This window comes from Diabrotica undecimpunctata, chromosome 3 (genome assembly GCF_040954645.1).
Source record: "Diabrotica undecimpunctata isolate CICGRU chromosome 3, icDiaUnde3, whole genome shotgun sequence".
NCBI lineage: Eukaryota > Metazoa > Arthropoda > Insecta > Coleoptera > Chrysomelidae > Diabrotica > Diabrotica undecimpunctata.
In genome coordinates, this window is record NC_092805.1 from 23,637,328 (window position 1) to 23,657,126 (window position 19,799).

The window sequence follows — 19,799 nt, forward strand, 5'->3', positions numbered from 1 at the left end:
GGACGTACTTCTACTTGCCAGCAACTGCTTTTTAAATCTAGGTTCAAAAACCATTTAGCACATGATAAAGTACTTAGTGAAGTATCTATTCGTGGCAATGGTTAACTGTCTTTTTGTGTAACCTGGTTTAATCTTCTGTAGTCTACACAAAAGCCAGTAGATCCGTCTTTCTTAGTTATTAACACTACTAGTGAATACCAGAGGCCCGAAGCTTCTTCGAATATATCGGCATTTATTATGTCTTGTATTATGTTTTTAACTTCTTTTTATCGAGCAAATGGTAAGCTCCGTGGGGCTTGACGAATTGGTTATGCATCTCCAGTATAAATTCTATATTGAACTAAACTAGCCTACAGAACTTTCATAATAATATCTTCGGTTATTTTTGGTCTACTAGTAATAAAGTTATCAGCATTAAATGACAAAGCGGTATTCGTACTTGGCTTTTACTGTATTATTATTATTTTCGACGGCTCAATGTAATATTTAGTGGATTAAACGTAGAAAGTCAGTCAAGAAACCGAGGAGCATACCCAAATAATAAACGTGGGAAAAATTAAAAATCGTTAACTAAAAATTTAACTTTATTTCTTTTATTATATTAATTTAAATAAAATTGTCAATTGACTTAGTAACTATATTTAACATATGAGATAAAACTTTATAATTTCTGGTCATCTACCGATAAATAATTAATATAAAAACACTTTCAGATTTTAACCCTTGGCATAAGGAGGTGCATCATTGGTATCCAAATAATAGGTACCGCTTGCCCTAAGACAAAAAAAAATAAATTAGTTAATACGTAAAGCTGGTAGGTTTAATAAACTTATTCGCATTAATATTTATTAAAACAATGTAAAAAGTGCTTTGCGCAGACCATAGATAGTGGTTTTACAAAATAATTGTATATAAACTTTTCACAATTACATTTTTAACTAAACAAAGCTTGGCGTTTTGATTCTCACTTCGGAAATACTTTTGTATAGAATATTATTTTTTATATTGTTATGATTTCAATTGTGCTTGTTTAAATATAAATATTCTAACAAACGCCCAAATGGATGATAAAGATCGGCGTATAATACAAAATTTATACTGGAACCAATCAGCCACAATAAGAACGAATTTTGGAGGTGAACCAAAGGAAATGATCCAGATTCTACGAGGCGTTAGACAAGGTTGTATACTTTCACCTATATTATTTAATTTATATTCAGAGGAAATATTTAGTGAAGCCTTGGAAAAATGCGAACATGGAATACTTCTAAATGGAGAACGCCTAAACAACATCCGTTATGCAGACGACACCGTTATTTTTGCAGACAGTTTGAACAGTTTACAGCAACTGCTAAACAAAGTAAATGAAGTAAGTGAAAGATTTGGACTTCAAGTAAATATAACAAAAACTAAATTTATGATCATCAGCAAAAATAAAGTTAGAGACGCTCAACTACTTATCAATAATACACCAGTGGACCGAGTAAAACAGTATAACTATCTTGGAACAACAGTAAATGAACAATGGGATCACTCACAGGAAATAAAATGTAGAATAGAGAAGGCTAGGAGTGCATTCAATAACATGGCCAAACTCTTTAAAAGTCACAATCTTAATCTGGATATAAAATTAAGGCTCCTACGATGTTATATCTTCTCAATATTGTATTACGGAGTTGAATCCTGGACACTAACTGAAGCAATGGAGAAAAAACTTGAAGCCTTCGAGATGTGGCTATACAGGCGAATTCTAAGGATATCATGTACAGACAAGATAACCAACGAGACCGTATTACGAAGAGTGGGCAAAGAAAGAGAGGTGATGTATACCATTAAAAGGAGAAAGTTGGAATATCTCGGACATATAATGAGAAACAGCACTTAATACAGATTACTGAAGGTAATCCTACAGGGTAAAGTATTCGGAAAGCGAGGAATTGGGAGAAGGAGAATATCATGGTTGAAGAACCTGAGGAAATGGTTCTCCACAACAACAACGAATCTATTTAAAGCATCAGTCAATAAAATAATTATAGCCAGAATGATTGCCAATATTCGGAACGAATAGGCACTGAAAGAAGAAGAAATATAAATATAACGTCGGTGCATGATCTTCCCGACCTAAAACCTTGTTCTTTTGCTAATGTTACAACTTCATTCAGTTTATTTGTCACCTTGGTTGATATTAATTTCTTTCTTTACCTCTCCACCTCAATGTTTATTTCTTCGTTTGTCGTCACTTCTGGTGTTGGTGATTCATTGTCGTCATCTTTAACAAATAGGGATATAAAGTTGTCTACCCATGTTTTCTTTTGAATGTTATGTCCTCGTTTTATTTTTATTAGTTTTTCCGTTTTTTTTTCTTTGTCCTCTGATCCTTCTCCATATTTCTCTTTGTATTCCATACAATTCGCATTACATCTGTTTTGAGAAGCTCTTCCAGTGTTCCGTTTTGAGTTTTCTGACTAAAAGTATTCTTTTAATTTCGGATTCGTTTATAGTGGTTGTATGCCTGTTTTGTTTGTTGTGTTTTATATTTTAAAAAGGCTTTCCTCTTTTCTTCACATTTTGTCTTCACTTTTGCTATAGAGCATGGGGTTTTATTTTTTGATATATTAGTATTCCGTGGGATCCGTATTTAGTCCTTTGACTCCGATTTTTGCTTGGGTTGGTGCACTGGCTTGAGTGTAATTGATTTTATGATGATTCTTATTTTACATAATATCTCTGATATTTTTTTGAGTTGCCAAATAAAGGCCTTTCTCCTTTCTCGCCATTTATTTCTGTTGTGGATAAGGCGTTTTTACATTGGTTCAGCGACTCTTTTGATATCGTCGCTCCAGCGCATTTGAGGTCTTCCTCTTGGTCTCTGACAGTTTACAACTTCTTTGTTTTATCTTTCATCTTCGAGACGTTCGTTGTGCCTAGCCCATTTTCACTTTAATTTAGCTGCTTGCTCCCCGGCGTTCCTTCTTGCTCCTTCCATGGCTCGCTGAGTTTTTTGAATTTTGTCCATGTTCATTTTTGTGAATGTCCAGGTTTGAGATCCATACGTAAGAACGGAAAGGATACTAGAGTCGAACACTTTGGTTCTAAGGTTTTGTGGTATCTTTTTGTTTTTCAGTATGTATGAGAGTTTGTCGAATGGGGCCCATCTTATTCTTACTCGGCTATTTATTTCAGTAGTTTGGTTTTCTTTGATTACCTTGATATTTTGACCCAGATATATGTATTATTCTACATGTTCTACTTGTGTTCCTTAAATGGTTATCGTCGGATGGTCATCTTTGTTCGACATTAGTTGAGGTTTGCACAAATTCATTTTCAGTCCTCTTTTTAAGGATTCTGTATGAAGCTCATCGATCATCATCTTCAGTTCTTTCCAGCTGTTGGCTATTGGTACTACGGTATCTGCGTATCCTTGGTGGTTTAAATATTTTCCATTCATCGAGAGTATCTTCGTCTGTTGTTAACGGTATCTCTGTTAGTTGTATCATAATCTATTATAAATTTTTGGTCACGGCTGTAACTAAATGTATACTTTTGTTGGTCTTTTTGTTTAAAAAATGTGTTTTTTATTGTAAGTTCGTTATTCGTGCAGAAGTTTATCATCTGTTCTTAATTTTGGTTTTTAACATTTTCGTTATATTTCTACTTAATTTCGGGTATTTCTTGGTTGTCTATTCGAGTGTTAAAATCCTCCAATATCATGCTATTTCCTCTTACTTGGTCTACTGTTTATGGTAATTTGTCATAAAATATTTTCTTTGTTGATTGGGGCTTGACATTTTTTGGGCCGTATACTCCAATCATATCCAAATCTTCCTTCTCCATTTCTCCATTCTTACTATAATTGGTATAATCCTTTCTTATACGTATTGACACTCTTCGATTTGATCTTGGTATCTTTGATGTATAAGTAAAGCTAGATCTTCTTTGGTCCATGTTTTCTTTTGCTACTTTACTGTAGATTAATATATATGTACCAAAATTTGATTGTTTTTTTCTTTGTTTTTTGTTTCATCTAGAGCGCATACGTCTATCTAGCGGATGCTATTAGCAACCCACCTAAATCATATAAAGACGGAAGATTTAACTACTTTGAAACTATTCTTAACTTAAAATGGGAACACGCTAAATAAATTAAATTGAAACTGCCTGGTCCGCATTTACCAACGTGAGATCATTTCTCTGCTACAGTGACCTGAGTTCAGGTACGAAGATGTGGATAGTGAAGTGCTATGTTCTTTCCATAAGATATCTTATGTGGACCTTTCCATCAAAGTCGCAGTCCTACAGTACATACGAAAAGAAAAAAAAGTACTTAACTTAGTGATAAAACATAAGCTTGAGTACTTCAGTCACATAATGGGCAAAGAAGAAAGATAGCAAAAAAGGCAACCAGGACACCGTCGTATCTCGTCGTTGCTGAAAAACCTCCCGTGACAATGGTGTGGAATGACTCCCGCTGAACTCTTTTAAAGAACGGTCAACAAAACCATAACAGTCGTGATTGTCGCCATGTAAGGACTGTATAAGGCAATGCACAAAAGGAATATTACTCATCCTTTTATTTATTTTGAGTACAAGTATAAATGTATTTTTAAAATAAACAACTTATATGTCACTAATAGGTAAAGTTGTAATGTACTGGTTAGAAATACTACACCATTTACTTTACTTACTTTGTATCTATCTGGTTAGTAAACTGGCCCATTATGGACTTATCTTCAAGTTTACACGTTCCATTTTGGTAACTGTCATAGTCGTCACATTTGTAACTCACAAACTTTTCACTAGTTAGAGATTCGACGTAAAAAGCCAAAGATCTCTGATGCGAGCATACTCCAGTTATATCGTTTCCACAACTGGTTTGGTTTTCTCCACCATTCGGATAATAATCTGCTGTTCCACATGGATAAAAATATCCATTAATAAGAGCATTTGTGTGAATCACTTGTACAAATTTAGCATCTGTTGCAATAAGGCGGTTGGAAGAGTCCGATTTTACGAATAATGGACCAGCGGGATCAAGACCTAAAAATAGAGAATTTTTGTAAAGTTTGTCATTTTTATACTTATAATTATAAAAATAAGTGTTATTAAAACACAAATATTTCATTGCATAAAATGACAGGTTTGACAGCTAACTTCACACCAATTGTTTGTGAAATAAATAATGGAAGCTGCATTTACTTCCAGGTTACAAGAGAAGAACGTAAAAGAAAAAGTGCAAGTAGCAAAATATATCCTAAATATAATCTGAATGAATCAAATAGTATCTACAGCTTGAAGGTCCTGCATACACCAGATGTATAGACCAAAGTTTCCTAATATGGTGATAGTACCTAATGGGGTAGGTCGCTTTCGCGCAAGTACTAATTCCGAAAATATAAAAATATGCATTGTTTACTAACCACCACCTTGCCACCTTTCTCCCTTTTTGGTCCAAATTGTTCTCTTATTTGACGTTTCAGGTTAGAATAGTTTTTTGTGGTAAAAAAAGTTTTTTGGTCGTGCTGCATTTTGGATATTTATGGAAAGTTAAAGGTGAGTTTTTAAAGCATTGTAATGTTATTATATACAAAATTTTGCATGGTTTATGAAAATATTTTAGGTTCTTTTAAAACAGAACCATATTTTTTGCAAAAAGTCGAACCGAATAAAAGTCTAGTGTGTTCGTACTAATATGGGGTTGTAATATAGGGTACTTGGCAATGCCTAATTTGGTGTACCTCATGTTAGGCGGGGTACCGATAGGATTATTTGCTTTTAGATGCATTTACAAGCAAACGGTTTGTAAACGGTGGCTGACTGATGCCACACTATTTTCGTCTTTCCAGTTTTCTCGAAAAGTACATATCATAATAAAATAAAAATACATACGTTTACATTTAGAAAAATTTTAGGAGCTTAGACTTTCCAAAACAATTTTAATATTCTTAATTTATCCATATTTAAATGAAAGACAATGTCTTCTGTGCAATATTTTTTTTTCAGATGCCTCAAAAACGGAAAGCGTCGAATAAGGAACAAATGATTTCCGCAATTTTGGCTATTTAGCAAGGAGTAATGAGCTACATGAAAAGTGCGCGAATTCACAATACACCTTAAACAACCTTAGAAAGGTACGTTAAGATGAATGGGAATTCTGAAGATATAGTAAATTCTCATTTAGGACGAAAAATAGTATTTTCGTAAGAAATGGAGTCGTCAATGCTCGCTAATCACTGCCCAGAAATGCAAAAAGATTTTTTGGAATTACACAAAAACACGTGCGTAAATTGGCAAATAGCTTATGCAAAGCAAATAATATAAAAAATCTATTGAGCGTGGCAAAAGAAAGTGCTGAAAAGAAATGGTTTTCCGGATTTCTCGCAAGGACAGGAATTTACCACTAAGGAATATCTTATGCGCGTATTAAATCATTCACTAAAGAAAACTTGGCAAGTTATTTTGATTTATATGAGCCACTTTAAAAAAATAAATTACAATCCAACAAGGTTGATTTTTAATTGTGATGAAACCAGTCTTACCATTGTGCAACATAAACATCTGAGACTTATGGGGAAAAAAGAAAAAAAAAACAAATTGGCGCAATCACCTCAACCGAACGCGTATCTTTATTAATCAGAGTTATGTGTTTTGTGAAACTAATGACTAATAACTCCGCTTGTATCTAAGTATGCGTGTCATGTATCTGGCTGGATTAAACAAGAATTTTTTGTTGATTGGTACCGCCATTTTATTAACACAAAAAATCTACCGCTGACGATCCAGTGGCTTTGATCCTCATTGGTCATTACTCCCATATACAAAATTTGGAGGTAATAAATGTAGAGCGTGAAAACCATATCCAGATAATTCACCTTCCACCGAATTTAACACATAAAATGCAGTCATTAGATGTGGCATTTATCTCACCGTTTAAAACTTATTACATGCAGCAATGGATACAGCAATTATGTGTTTAAGAAAACTGGTATTCTCCCTAACAGAAACGTATTTAAAGAATGTGATTTTGTCGCATAAATGCAAGAAACAGTTAAAGAAAGACTAGAAGAACCAACAGTTAATGAAGAAGTAGTGGAAGAGGAAACAGTCAATAAAGAAATATTAAAAGGAGAAGCAGTAAAAGACAAGCAATTTTATAAAAAATGTACTAAAAAAAAACCCTAAAAAACAGATTACTCCTACAGATTTGATGCCTGAAGTAGTAAAGCTGAAATTGTAACAAACACTCCACACACAGATAAATTATGGTAATAAAGGGTAAATTAGAGCAGTATTGAAAAAAGGAAATTACCTTCAATTTATGGAATTAAAAGAAAGGTAAATAACAATACTAGAAATCCTAAGATTTCCTACTTGGTGAAACTATAATGGTAAATAATGGTAAATAGGAAAGGTAAATAATTAAAATATAAATAAACAAAAAAAACTAAACCTGTTCAACAAAAAAAATTGTCAGTGTCCAAAGAAAAACTAAATAAATGTAAAAGGGGATCCAGTAGTTCTTTACCTTTAGATTCGGCCTCTGCGGTAGAGTATCAAGATTCAGATGTAGATCGCCTGGTAGAAAACTTTGAAGAAGATGCCGTTTTTATTTTTTCGAAACTCCATATTCTGAAGATGTCAAAGGCGAACAATGGGTGATGTGTCAGGGCTGGTGGTTTCTATTCTGTATCAGTATAAGTAATGCATTGGTTATTGATCAGTGTGGTAGTGTCTGGGGGCTTGGGAGATTGAGACTTCGGAAGCCCTGAAGAAGACATTAAAGAGGATGTTGAAAGCTCAGCGCAATGATAATCGATGCGGTTCAACCCGAAAGATTTAATATTAATTCTTGCAATAGTATATACTAGCGGACCAACTCGACATCGAGTTTTTTAAATGAAATTTTTATTTTATTTATTTTCATCAAATGTCGACATGGATATCATTTAGCAGTTAATTTTGCATGCTGATCACGAATCCGGTGTCAGATTTGCTCTATCTTGACGTTTTATGCGCGTTTCGGGTCACTTCCGGTGTCGGATCGCAACCGGAAGTACATATTTAGATTCGTCTCGACGAGACCTTTCGATCCATATATACATTGTGGGGTCTAAAACTTAAAGTAAATTTTAACTTCCGGATAAATAATATTCCGAAAAAATATTTTAATTATCTAATATGGTTTTTGAGTAAAGTGGTGGACAAGAAAAGGGCTTGCGTTTTAGTATATAAGATATATATATATATATATATATATATATATATATATATATATATATATATATATATATATATATCGGAAAAGACAGTTAAGATTTGATTTCAGGGCGCCTGCGCATCCGCTTATACGTATTTCGGCCTAATAGGCCTCATCAGAACGGCTTTCGCAGTCGCTCTGAACGTGAAAATAAATCTTTTCTGTCTTAGGAAGCAACTCTAACATGGCTTCGTATAGACGCAAATAGCGACATCTGATAATAAAATCCGTAAACTAATTTTCGAAACCAAATTCAGAATTTCACTTTAATCTGTGCCTTCTAAGAATTGCAAGGCAAAACAGACGTTGATAAAGATGTTATTAGAGACATGGGGAATCTAAAAATTGCATTCCATAACATATCTCCTCAACTAAGCAAAATTCTTAGCGAATTGGTTTCTTGTACTCGTACAGAGTATATCGGAATAAAACGGAAAAAACAGACTGCTCTCAGTGGTGTGGTACAATAATAAATTGTCTGACTTTGGTCTGTACAGAATTTTATTGAATTTGACTAAATCGTTTTGGCTAAATCGCGCAGAAAATGACATCGATAGAAAAACCATTCAGGTATCAAATGCCTGAGAATCTTTTTCGGTCATAATAATAAAAACACTTTCACCATCATAATAAATATTGTACTGAAATTATGACATCTTCTGAAGTTAAATGTCCAGGAATCTACTAAAGAGTTTATTCGAATTTTTGGGTGAGGCATTTAAGCTAATTTTCAAAACTAAAGGCCACAATTTTTAACCAGCTCCACAAAATATATATATATATATATATATATATATATATATATATATATATATATATATATATATATATATATATATATATATATATATATATATATATATATATACCATAGAAAGAGGTTTCAAACGTTGAATCACATACTACAAAATACTGATGATTATATTTTGATAGCTTTTATTGAAGAAACTGATGAGGTCTATCAAAATATGGGAAACTTCAACACTAAATTGACACGTTAAAGTGTTTTCCGACAAAAACTGAAGAGAACCAGATTATTAGTGTTAGTATTTTTCCATACATTTGTTGTTTATAACAAAAAACAATATATATTTTTTTTAAATCTACCATAGACCTATTTAGTAATTTTTGTGATTATATGGATTCCAAAAATTTGTAGCTTACCTATAATCGTAGAAAACTTGGTATCCATTTTCTTTCCAGCTATTCCAGCAATATGTGCTCCAAGATCCCAGCCGATGATGGTGACTGTATCTAAATTTAAACTATATTTAGATACAAGTGCGTTAAGAAACTCTGTAATATATCCACCGACTGTTATCACATCCTTTTGGGATTCAAAGTAATCTTTTGAAGTTGTTGCACTCCAATCCACGACAAAAATATTTAGATCGGCAACGACTCTAAAATATATATAAAAAAAATGTCGAAATGTGAGATTGTTATAAAAAAATATATATATTTTGTGTGTTTATGCACATTATATTTATGCGATTTTAAAGTTTTGTGCTATTTGTATTTCATTCAAAAATATCTATTATTAACTATTATAATTAAATATTAACTACTCACATCCAGATGTCAGTAAAGTGAGCCTTTACAATTCGGGGATTCCCTTGTTACTTGATGCCCCCATTGCATGTTTCGCATTGAAAGGTATAACCTGTTATTGTTTTAAAATAATTTTTCTCTTAGCGGTGCTCTGTTTTATAAGTTGTTTAAAATTTTGCTGATTCCAAGTTGCACTATAATTAGCAGCACGGTTTTCGGATTGAAAGATTTCAAGTGAGTGTTGTAAAGTTTTATTTATCCTTAGAAGAGGTTTTTGCATCTCAATATCGTAAGTCTAATTTTTTATGTCTTTTTTTAAGATTTATTTGGCCCAATAAAAAGAAAACACAAAAAGACAAACAGTTTCGTTGGAAACGAAAATTGCAATTTTAGATCGCTTAGGAAAAGGAGAAGGATTTACAGCAATTGGAAAACATTTTAATTTAGGCGAATCAACTGTAAGAGCAATTAGGAAGAATGACGTTGCTATAAGAAAATCTATAATTTCTGATACAAAATTAAGCGCCAAATTTTCATCTTACTCAAGGGATGTATTATTAGAAAGAACAAAAACCATCGCAATTTGGATTGAGGAACTATTTCATAGAAGAATTCCTGCCAGTGGATATTTAATCCAGGAAAAAGCTCTTCAGTGTTATGAGTTAATGAAACAGTCAGAGCCACCAACTTCAAAAAATTTTCAGCTAGCAAAGTATGGCTAATAGGGTTTAAAAAAAGAAATGCATTTCATAATATCAAGATCACAGGAGAGAATGCTACAGCAGATAAAGCAGCAGCAAAAATATGTCCACAGGAGCTAGCGAAAATTATTGAAGATGGCGACTGTTGTGCCGATCAAGTATTTAACGCTGATGAAACGGGACTGTATTGGAAAAAATGCCTAACCGTACACATATCGCAAAGGATGAAAAAACTGCAAGTGACCTAAAGCAAGTAAAGATTGACTAACATTATTACATACTTTATTCGCTGTGTGTAAGTACTTGGAGGGGATACAAGAAACTCTTGCAACTTTGTAAATTTCAATAATATAAAGTTTACCTTTCAAGTGTAAATTTCAATATTAATCATGTTGGTTCAAATTTGTTTAATTTAGTCTAAAATGAACATTAGTTAAAGTGTGCTTTAGGTTGTTAATATGAAATCGGACGTTAATGTCGCTCAAAAATATTGATATGATATGCAATTATTAATTTTATTTTACAGTGGGTTTATAGTTGGTTGAAAAGGTATTTTATTTATTTATTTATTTATTTTCTGGAATCCAGTTTTTATTATTGCATCCAAATTATTAGTAATATGCAATTTAATAATTAATTTTATTTACTACATACAATGTTTACCTTTTAATAACCTCATAACCTCAATCTTAAATATCAAATAATGAAATCTAAACGTAAAAAATATACTTACGAATTTTTACAGTTAAAAATTAATTCAAAATTTTTCAGTTTTTTATTAATATATATTACAATAATTATTGTATTAAATAAACAAGTTTAAATCACTTTATTTTCAGCTAATATAAGACTAAAATATTAATAATGCTAACACCTTCGCTGTCCCCCTAATGTCCCCCACCACCACCTCTCATGCATTCCGAGCGACATTTTACGCGAAAACGGTTTTTTATTTGTCTTTTTTATGGATATTGCCATGAAGCGCATTACGTAAAACTTTTCATATAAAAAGTACTTGACAAGACGAGGGTATTTGTTTAAAAACGAGCCCTCTATCACTTATTGTTACAAGGCAAATGTATGCCAACTTTGACCTTCAATATCTCGGCAACCAGTAAGCCGAATTTATCTTTTTTTTTAAAGAAGCGTCTTTTAATGTTCTTTAAGTGTATAAATTTTGAAATTGATATGTTTAACGCTCGTAAAGTTATTCAATTTGTTTATAAGCCTCATATATATAAAAAATGTTTAAAACTTTAAAAAAATTTCTAGGCTCTCCTAGTGAACCGATTTGAATTTTACAGAAAGCGTTTGAAAGTTTGAGCCTTCCTTTATATATACAAAAATTTACAACTATCTGAGGGCCTTATTTAGGGCCTACTATAAATTTGAAAATTTGCGAAAATTTTTTTTCCAGTAGGCTGGGTTGCAAAATTATTATGCAAAACCTATCCAACCGATCTCAACAAAATTTAGAACACGTTTTAAACATATTAAAAGGTTTTTCTAGGCGGAATATGGAGCTTGTAAGTCAAGTTTAGAAAGTCGAAAACATTTAAAGGATTAACTTCATTTTTTTGTACTTTTTTTTCTAATTATTGCTATTCATTCAACAATAAACATTAAATTTTCAATTTCTAGCTAACGAAATATTGTGTAAAAGTGAATAACGAAACTTTTAACTTCTTATAATTTTTTCTCTAGGATCAATATTTTTAGAATTATAAACGAAAATAGGAGCAAAAAATGAGAAATTTTCAATTGTTTTCAGATTTTGTTAAATAAAAAATTTAGCACAGGGTTTGCGACTGGCGCATATCGTGATTATCGATATTGGGCACATCCTGAATAGATTCCAGCAAAAAAATAGCTTTCTATGGAAAATGTCCAATCCAAAACAGATCCCGCCTAGACTATAAACTAAACAGGTTCCCCTGTTTTCCTGTTTATCGACTCTCTATGAATAAATACAAATAGTCACAAAAACGAATAGAAATATGGACCAGTTGTTTTTGTTTTTGTGCGAATTTGTTTCAGATACTCGAAGTAATTTATCATGCGGCCTATTTATTTTAATTCCTGGAAACTTTTTTCTTTTGGTCTTACTTTTATGTAATTTTAGAAGGCTACGAGACGTACCCCTACTTTTTCAAGGCAAGTAATGTCTTTTTTTATGCAATTTTTTTTGTAGAACATATCCACCGCATAAAACGAGACCTTACTGTATATATTATATATATATATATATATATATATATATATATATATATATATATATATATATATATATATATATATATAAAGGTACAAAGAATCGGCATAGCTCGCAACAAAAGAAAAACAATATTATAATGCGAGCTATGCCGATACTTTGTACCTTTAGTTTACTATTCCCTCACATTTACCTATTTAGTTTCTTCCACTTTTTCTGGTCCTTTACTTGTTAACTCCAGTTCTTTGTTACCATTTCTTCTATGTTATTCCAGATGGCATAAAACCACTTCCTTCAAAGTCTTATCTTCTTCTCTACCCTTGTTCTCCTGCTTGCAGTACTCTTAGGACCTTTTTTTATTTTGGAATTCGTAAAATCTGTCTTTCTAAAAACAATCTAACTGTCTGTGCCCTGATTTTCTATTATTTTTGGTCTTTTATACATTTCCATTAATTCCTGGTTTGTTCTTCTGCGAAATTCCCCGTTAGCCTCTTTTATACTAACAAAAACTTTTTTCAAGATTTTCCTCTTCCAAAATCTTTAACTTTTTTCGTCTTTCTGATTTATTCAAGCTTTACATTTTATAATACTGTTAGTCTCACTATTGTTTTAGAAGTTTGAATACTTCAAGATACTCAAAACCTTTTACCTTTTATTTTTTCTGCATTTTCCCTATCATTTCCATACACCTACTAGGTTTTTACATGGTTTATATTTTCTATCCCCTTCTTTAAATTTCGTGAACATTCAAAGTTCTACTCTTAAACTAATATTCATATACGTTTTGCTGAGAGTGTCAATTTTGGGACTCAAAAAAAATGCAAAAAACTTTGCCACTCCCTCCCCCGGGTTTCCCCCTAAAACCCCCTCGTAGGGGTGGGGAAAACGGAAAACAAGGATTTAACACTAGATATTTTCATCTTTTTGAGGTTCCAAAATTGACATTCTCGGCAAGATTTAGCTTCTTCGTATGATTTTTAGTGGTCAAATATCTGAGGACTGGATTAATATTCACAATCACCTTCCGGTACCATGTTAGAACAATACTTGCGACGAAGCTGTACGACACAGTAAAACTTGTTAACCTTTTTCAAAAAAGTTTTATTGCAAAATTATCGTGTAAAAACTATTTGATCGATTTTTTATCGATAAGCAAAGGAGAAGGCCTATCGCTTTAAAATCCTGTTACATTTGTTGTGCTCATGTCGTAGAGAACGATGGAAATGGAGGTATTGGGTCCTTCATTCAGAAGAATGTTGAGGTTATACAAATCAAAAAATCTCCTATATTCAAAGATATGTATATTTTGGCCACCAAATAAGATTAACACGAGGCAATTAAACATGTAAGCTCTTTAGAATAGTAGGTTTAGGTTGACCTGCATCGTTGTTTAAAAGAAATGTCCCAACACATTTAAAAAGGAAAGCTTTTAACCAGTGCGTTTTACCAATCCTCACACAGAGAGCGGACACCTTAACTTTCACAAAAACATCAGCAGAAACATTGAGAATGCCACAAAGTAAAATAAAGAGATCACTGCTTGAATTCAGCTTGATGAATAGACTAAGAAACGAGTAAGATATCATCTATGCTGTGCTAGTCTTCATGTGTTTGTTTAATTTAAGTCAGTATAATCAGGTGGGAAATAATTTAAATCGATTGTTAGACTTAATTATATCATCAGATACATGTCATGTAAGTCGCGATAATGCACCACTTGTTCAAGAAGATTTACATCATCGAGCATTAATGATAAATATTAATGATTTTCAGAAAAAGGAAACCAGTTTTGTGGCTCATTCTAAAACTAAAAGATATAATTTTAAAAAAGCAAATTTTCCTTTACTGTACTTAGAATTTCTTAATTGCGACTGGAATTTTTTTAGATATGTCTGATGATGTAAATACAGTTCTAGAATTATTTCATGCTAAGATATATGAATTATTTGATATGTGTGTACCAGTATACAGAAATTATAAACATCAATATCCTACATGGTACAATGCGGAAATAATTAGAATGATAAAGTTGAAATCAAAAAAATATCACAAATTATAAGAAAACAGGTAATATACTTTATATGCATGAATTTAAAAGGTTGCGAAAAATAATTAAACAAATGATTAAAACTCAATATAACGTTTATCTTGAAAAAATTCAGAATAATATTTCTAACGAATCTAATAATTTCTGGGCATATGTTCATGCAAAGAATAAAACTTCTAGAATCCCAGGTGAAATGTGTTACAACGGCCATACATTTAATAATCCTCGCGATATAATCCATGCTTTTAAGATGTTTTTTGAAAAAGTTTATTTACCTGTCGACAACAATGTATTTAATAATCAAGAATGTAGTGATATCTACTTACCCACTATTAATTTTAACGAATTTCAAGAAAACGAAATTTTAGTAGCATTTAAAAGAATTAAAAATAAAATGACGTCCGGACCGGATAATATTCCAGCATTTTTAGTGAAAGATTGTTCTCGGGTATTTGTAAAGCCGCTTCAAAAAATTTTTAACTTATCAATAAAAACGGGAACTTATCCCGAATTATGGAAAAATGCAAAAATATGCCCTGTGTTCAAAAACGGAACGAAATCTGATGTATCCAATTACAGACCGGTATCTTTATTATCTAATTTTTCAAAGGTTTTCGAAGTAACTCTATATAATCGTATTTACCCTTCTATTAGGGGATGGATATCACCTTATCAACACGGCTTTATAGATAAACGTTCTACTGTATCAAACTTAGCTGTAATAACTCAAAATATTTCAGATGTTTAGGATGTACAAGGTCAAGTAGATGTGATATATACTGATTTTTCTAAAGCGTTTGATAAGGTTGATCACAAATACCTTCTCTTTAAATTATCAAATTTGGGATTTGTTGGAAACATTTTAAAGTTACTTGAAAGCTATTTAATAGGTAGGAATCAATTTGTATCCTATAATGGTTTCATATCAGAATTAATCTTTACTACATCCGGTGTTCCACAGGGATCAAATATAGGTCCATTGTTGTTCCTATTATATATCAATGATTTATTGTTAGATATCAATAACAGAAAATTGTGTTTTGCGGATGATCATAAAATATACTGTGAAATTAAAACAATTGCTAACTGTATAGATTTTCAGAACGATCTAAATTATATAGATACTTGGTGTGTAAAAAACAAACTTGTTCTTAATGTCAATAAGTGTAAAGTAGTAAGTTACTCTAGAAGGGAAAATAAGGTTGATTTTAATTATGTAATTCAGGGGTCAGATCTTGAAAAATGTAATAGCATTAAAGATTTAGGAGTTATATTTGATTCAAAATTAACCTTTAACAACCATATTGAGCAGAAAGTATCCGATGCAATGAAAATGTACGATTTTATCATCAGAAACTGTAGAAATTTAAGCGATATAAGACCGATTAAACTGCTGTATCTATCGCTGGTGCGAACAAAACTTGAATATTGTAGCTTAATTTGGTATCCCATTTATAAATGTTATATGCAACAGATTGAAAAGGTACAACGGAAACTTTTAAAATATCTAGCTTTTAAGGTTGATGGAGTATATCCTGTCCATGGTTATGATAACGATTTGTTATGTAACAGGTTTAATATATCAAGTACAGAAAGCCACTGGAGAGACGTTTTCCGAGTCCATGAGAGCAGCCCAAAATCGCAAGAGATGGAGAGAATTGACAGCCCGCATTGTAGGAAATCACGATCCTCAGCAATGAGGAAACGACAAGAGAGAGAGAGGTTTAATATTGTAAGTTGTAGTTAAGTTGTTACACAACTGTATTGACTGCAGTGATATATTAGGTCAAATTAGATTTAATGTGCCAAGAATTACTTGGATGACCTTGGATGGATTTTGGGATGACCTCAGCGGAGCTGTTTCGCAGAGCAGTCAACAAAACCATGATAGCCTTGATGATCGCCAACATCCGGACCGGATAAGGCACTGAAGAAGAATTACTTCCAGGTCGACTATCGTGTTTACTTGTCCACGTGCGAGAACAAATATGTTACTGAAGTCACCCATTTATATTATGTGCAATAATTATAACAAAATATGCAACCATTGTGATATTTTCTCATGCTCAATTAATCATCTGGTTGATACCGCACTGGTTTATGGAGTACGAGTACATTAGATTGTTAATTTTTTTTGTGTATTTTTTTTTTCTTATATACGTAGTAATTTGTTTAATTATATCGTTCTCACTCTTTATTTTGTTTTTCACCTACTTATATTTTGCACTTATTTTTTTTACTTGATATTTTTGTATCACCTACTAATGATTGTACACTAATTAAAAATGTATCTTAAATTTTTACCCTAGAAATGGGAAACTGTTGGGTAATAAAGCTTTTATTTATTTATTTAGGACTTTATTTATTTAGGATTTATTTAGGGTAATAAAGCTTTTATTTATTTATGTTGCAAGAATGAAAAATGACAGATAAACAAAAACATTGCTTGAGTGGAGACTACGGACAGAAAAGCGAAGCCGGGGAAGGGGGAAGACCGCCGACCTTAAAAGAATTATGACCAATTGGATAGCGAAGGCGCAGAACCCATATAGATGGGAATATTCTAAAAACTTTAAGATTTGATCAAATGAAGGACAACTTCATTAGAAAGAAGATGTCGGACCCTTGGTTATAGTGTAAACAACATCAAATAATTTTGATATCGCACGTAAAGAAGAGGGTTGTTTATGTGGAGAATATAAAGATAATTAGAGCTTTATTGTCTAAATTTGGTTAAAATGAAATTTTTGATTGTAATTTTAATGTAAAATTTTATAATTTTTTAAAGAATTTATTTTTTGTAATTTATGATATAGATGACAAGATATATGTGACCAAGAAATAACATCACTTTGGAAATATTTCTGTTAATATCTGTAGCATTTTCGTTTCACCCCGTATATCATAAAACACCGAACAAGATTCTTAATATTTTGCGTCTCCGAGATTGATAATCTAAACATATTTTGGAGTCTGTTTATAATAAACAAATTGCTCTTTCGATTCATTATGGTTCCCTCTAGATATTTACACAAGAATCTTTCCACTTGTTTATGATTTTTGAGGATGATGTTACTTCGCGATGGAGCACCGTAAAATACGGACAAATGAAAGCATTGTGGAAGTCCGAATTTCGTGATTGGGACTTCGATGTTAACAGCCGTAGAAGAACAATTCAGGGTTTGGAAACGTGAACATCGTTTTCGTAGAGTTTTGAAAACATCAAAAATTTCCCTTAATCCATGGGATTAAGGGAAATTATGGGATTAATCCCTTAATCCAATTTGTAAAGTGAGTTAATCACCGTTTTGTTGTAAGCTGTGTCCTGTGACAAGAGATTTGATAACAGCGTCATGAGGGCTAAGTTAGCCGAGATTGTTTTAAGTGGAAAACAAGTAGCCAAGTTTGAAGAAACACATATTGTTATCATCCAGGATAACTTGAAGTCCAGTTTTGGTTTTTGATTTGATTTCACCCAAGATTTGTCTAGCCTCCATCCATTTTGTGTTTTCCAAAGGTCAGATTTTGATTGTCTAAAATTTGTGGGACAATGTTTTTTTAATCAAATCTAAGGTCACAAATTTTTTTTTAATAAGTTAGAAAGAAAAGCCAATGAAGCAAATGGTTTTGTTAAATTTTTCTAAATAAACATTTCTCGTTGACACAAAAAGATTTGCTTTCAAGTCATTTTAAAAAGTTTATAAATAAATATAAGTTTTATGTATCAGCTAATTGTCATATTTTAGTTTCTTTTAAATAAAATTAATCTTTGATAATTAATAATTCAGTAAAGTTTGGTATTTCATTTTGACATATGAAGGTTCATTTAATTTTGGTTAATAAATTTAGATATTTTTTTGTAATAACTGTTTATGTACAATAAAAATAAATATGTAATTTGTTTCTTAAACTAGGAGTCCTAATTTTAAACAGTTTAGAAATCTTCTTGCTTAGTATTTGCCCAGGACATTTCTGTAAGTATTTGTTCTCCCAGTCCCACCCAAAAAAGGAAACTATATCCACGACCTTGATTTTCAACCAAAACACGAGTAACCGTTCGCAAACGTTTAAGTTTATTTGCTTACCCTATCTCCAAGAACAGTAATTGTTCATTTCCTCTTTTAGCCTCTTATATGCAAAATATAATTGTTACATACTAACCCAAAAATTGAACTCGACAATTTCCATTTAGTTTCTAAATCGGATGGATCTTCATAACTATATATCAAAAGAACAGTATCATGAGCTGCATCAAATCCAGCATTCTTTAAGTCATCAATCTTGCTAATAATAATTTTTGTGGATTTCTCGGGTTCTTTGTAAAAATTGAAAATCACATCATCACTGGATGAGTCAGAAACTAAAATAATATTTTAAATTTTAAATATTTATTATACACTTAGAGTACATGGAGGTTTTTTTAATTAAGCTACCAGACGTATTAGTTGCGAAGGGTTAAAAAAGTTTGAATGATTATGATATATGATATGATTTATAATTAGCTCATTAAAAAATCTTAAAACCGAAATGAAGGAAAGAAAAATACATTTTATACTAATATAAATACTTAGTTACAATAAATCAATTGACTACACAGTAGGACCAGCGAAGAACAGACGGCTTCCGACATAAAATACCAAATACTTACGTGATAGTGTAAAGAAAAACGTAACCAGAACTACTAACACAACATTTGAATTCATTTTGATATAATATTAACTGCAATGCTGTAGGTACTTTTCATACCTGTTATTTAATGAATATTAGTCAACTCTATGGATAATTATCTACATTAGACAGTTTTATGTATACACTATCTTATCTGAAAAAAATAATATTATTTCATAATCTTTGTTGATTTATTATGCCATTATTGAGCGATTATTGATATATAATTTATAGTGGGCTTAAGATTTTTCCGTGAAAATAAAATTGTAGGTTACGAATTTGAAATTATTTATTTTATATATTTAGCGAATATTATATCTCATATAGATAAGAGTCCCACCAAAGACAAAAATTGTATCTTTTTTA

At 31.6% G+C, this 19,799-nt stretch overlaps 1 protein-coding gene across 1 annotated transcript; it reads right to left on the minus strand.

Annotated features, from left to right (window-relative positions):
- Positions 1-566: 566 nt before the first annotated feature.
- On the minus strand, positions 567-19,573 carry LOC140435520 (lipoprotein lipase-like). Its single transcript, XM_072524259.1, has 5 exons — positions 19,414-19,573; positions 18,927-19,125; positions 9,419-9,657; positions 4,686-5,037; positions 567-774 (listed from the first exon to the last, which is right to left on the minus strand). The coding sequence occupies exons 1-5, from the start codon at positions 19,466-19,468 to the stop codon at positions 717-719; spliced, it is 903 nt and encodes a 300-aa protein (XP_072380360.1). The 5' UTR covers positions 19,469-19,573; the 3' UTR covers positions 567-716.
- Positions 19,574-19,799: the final 226 nt, after the last annotated feature.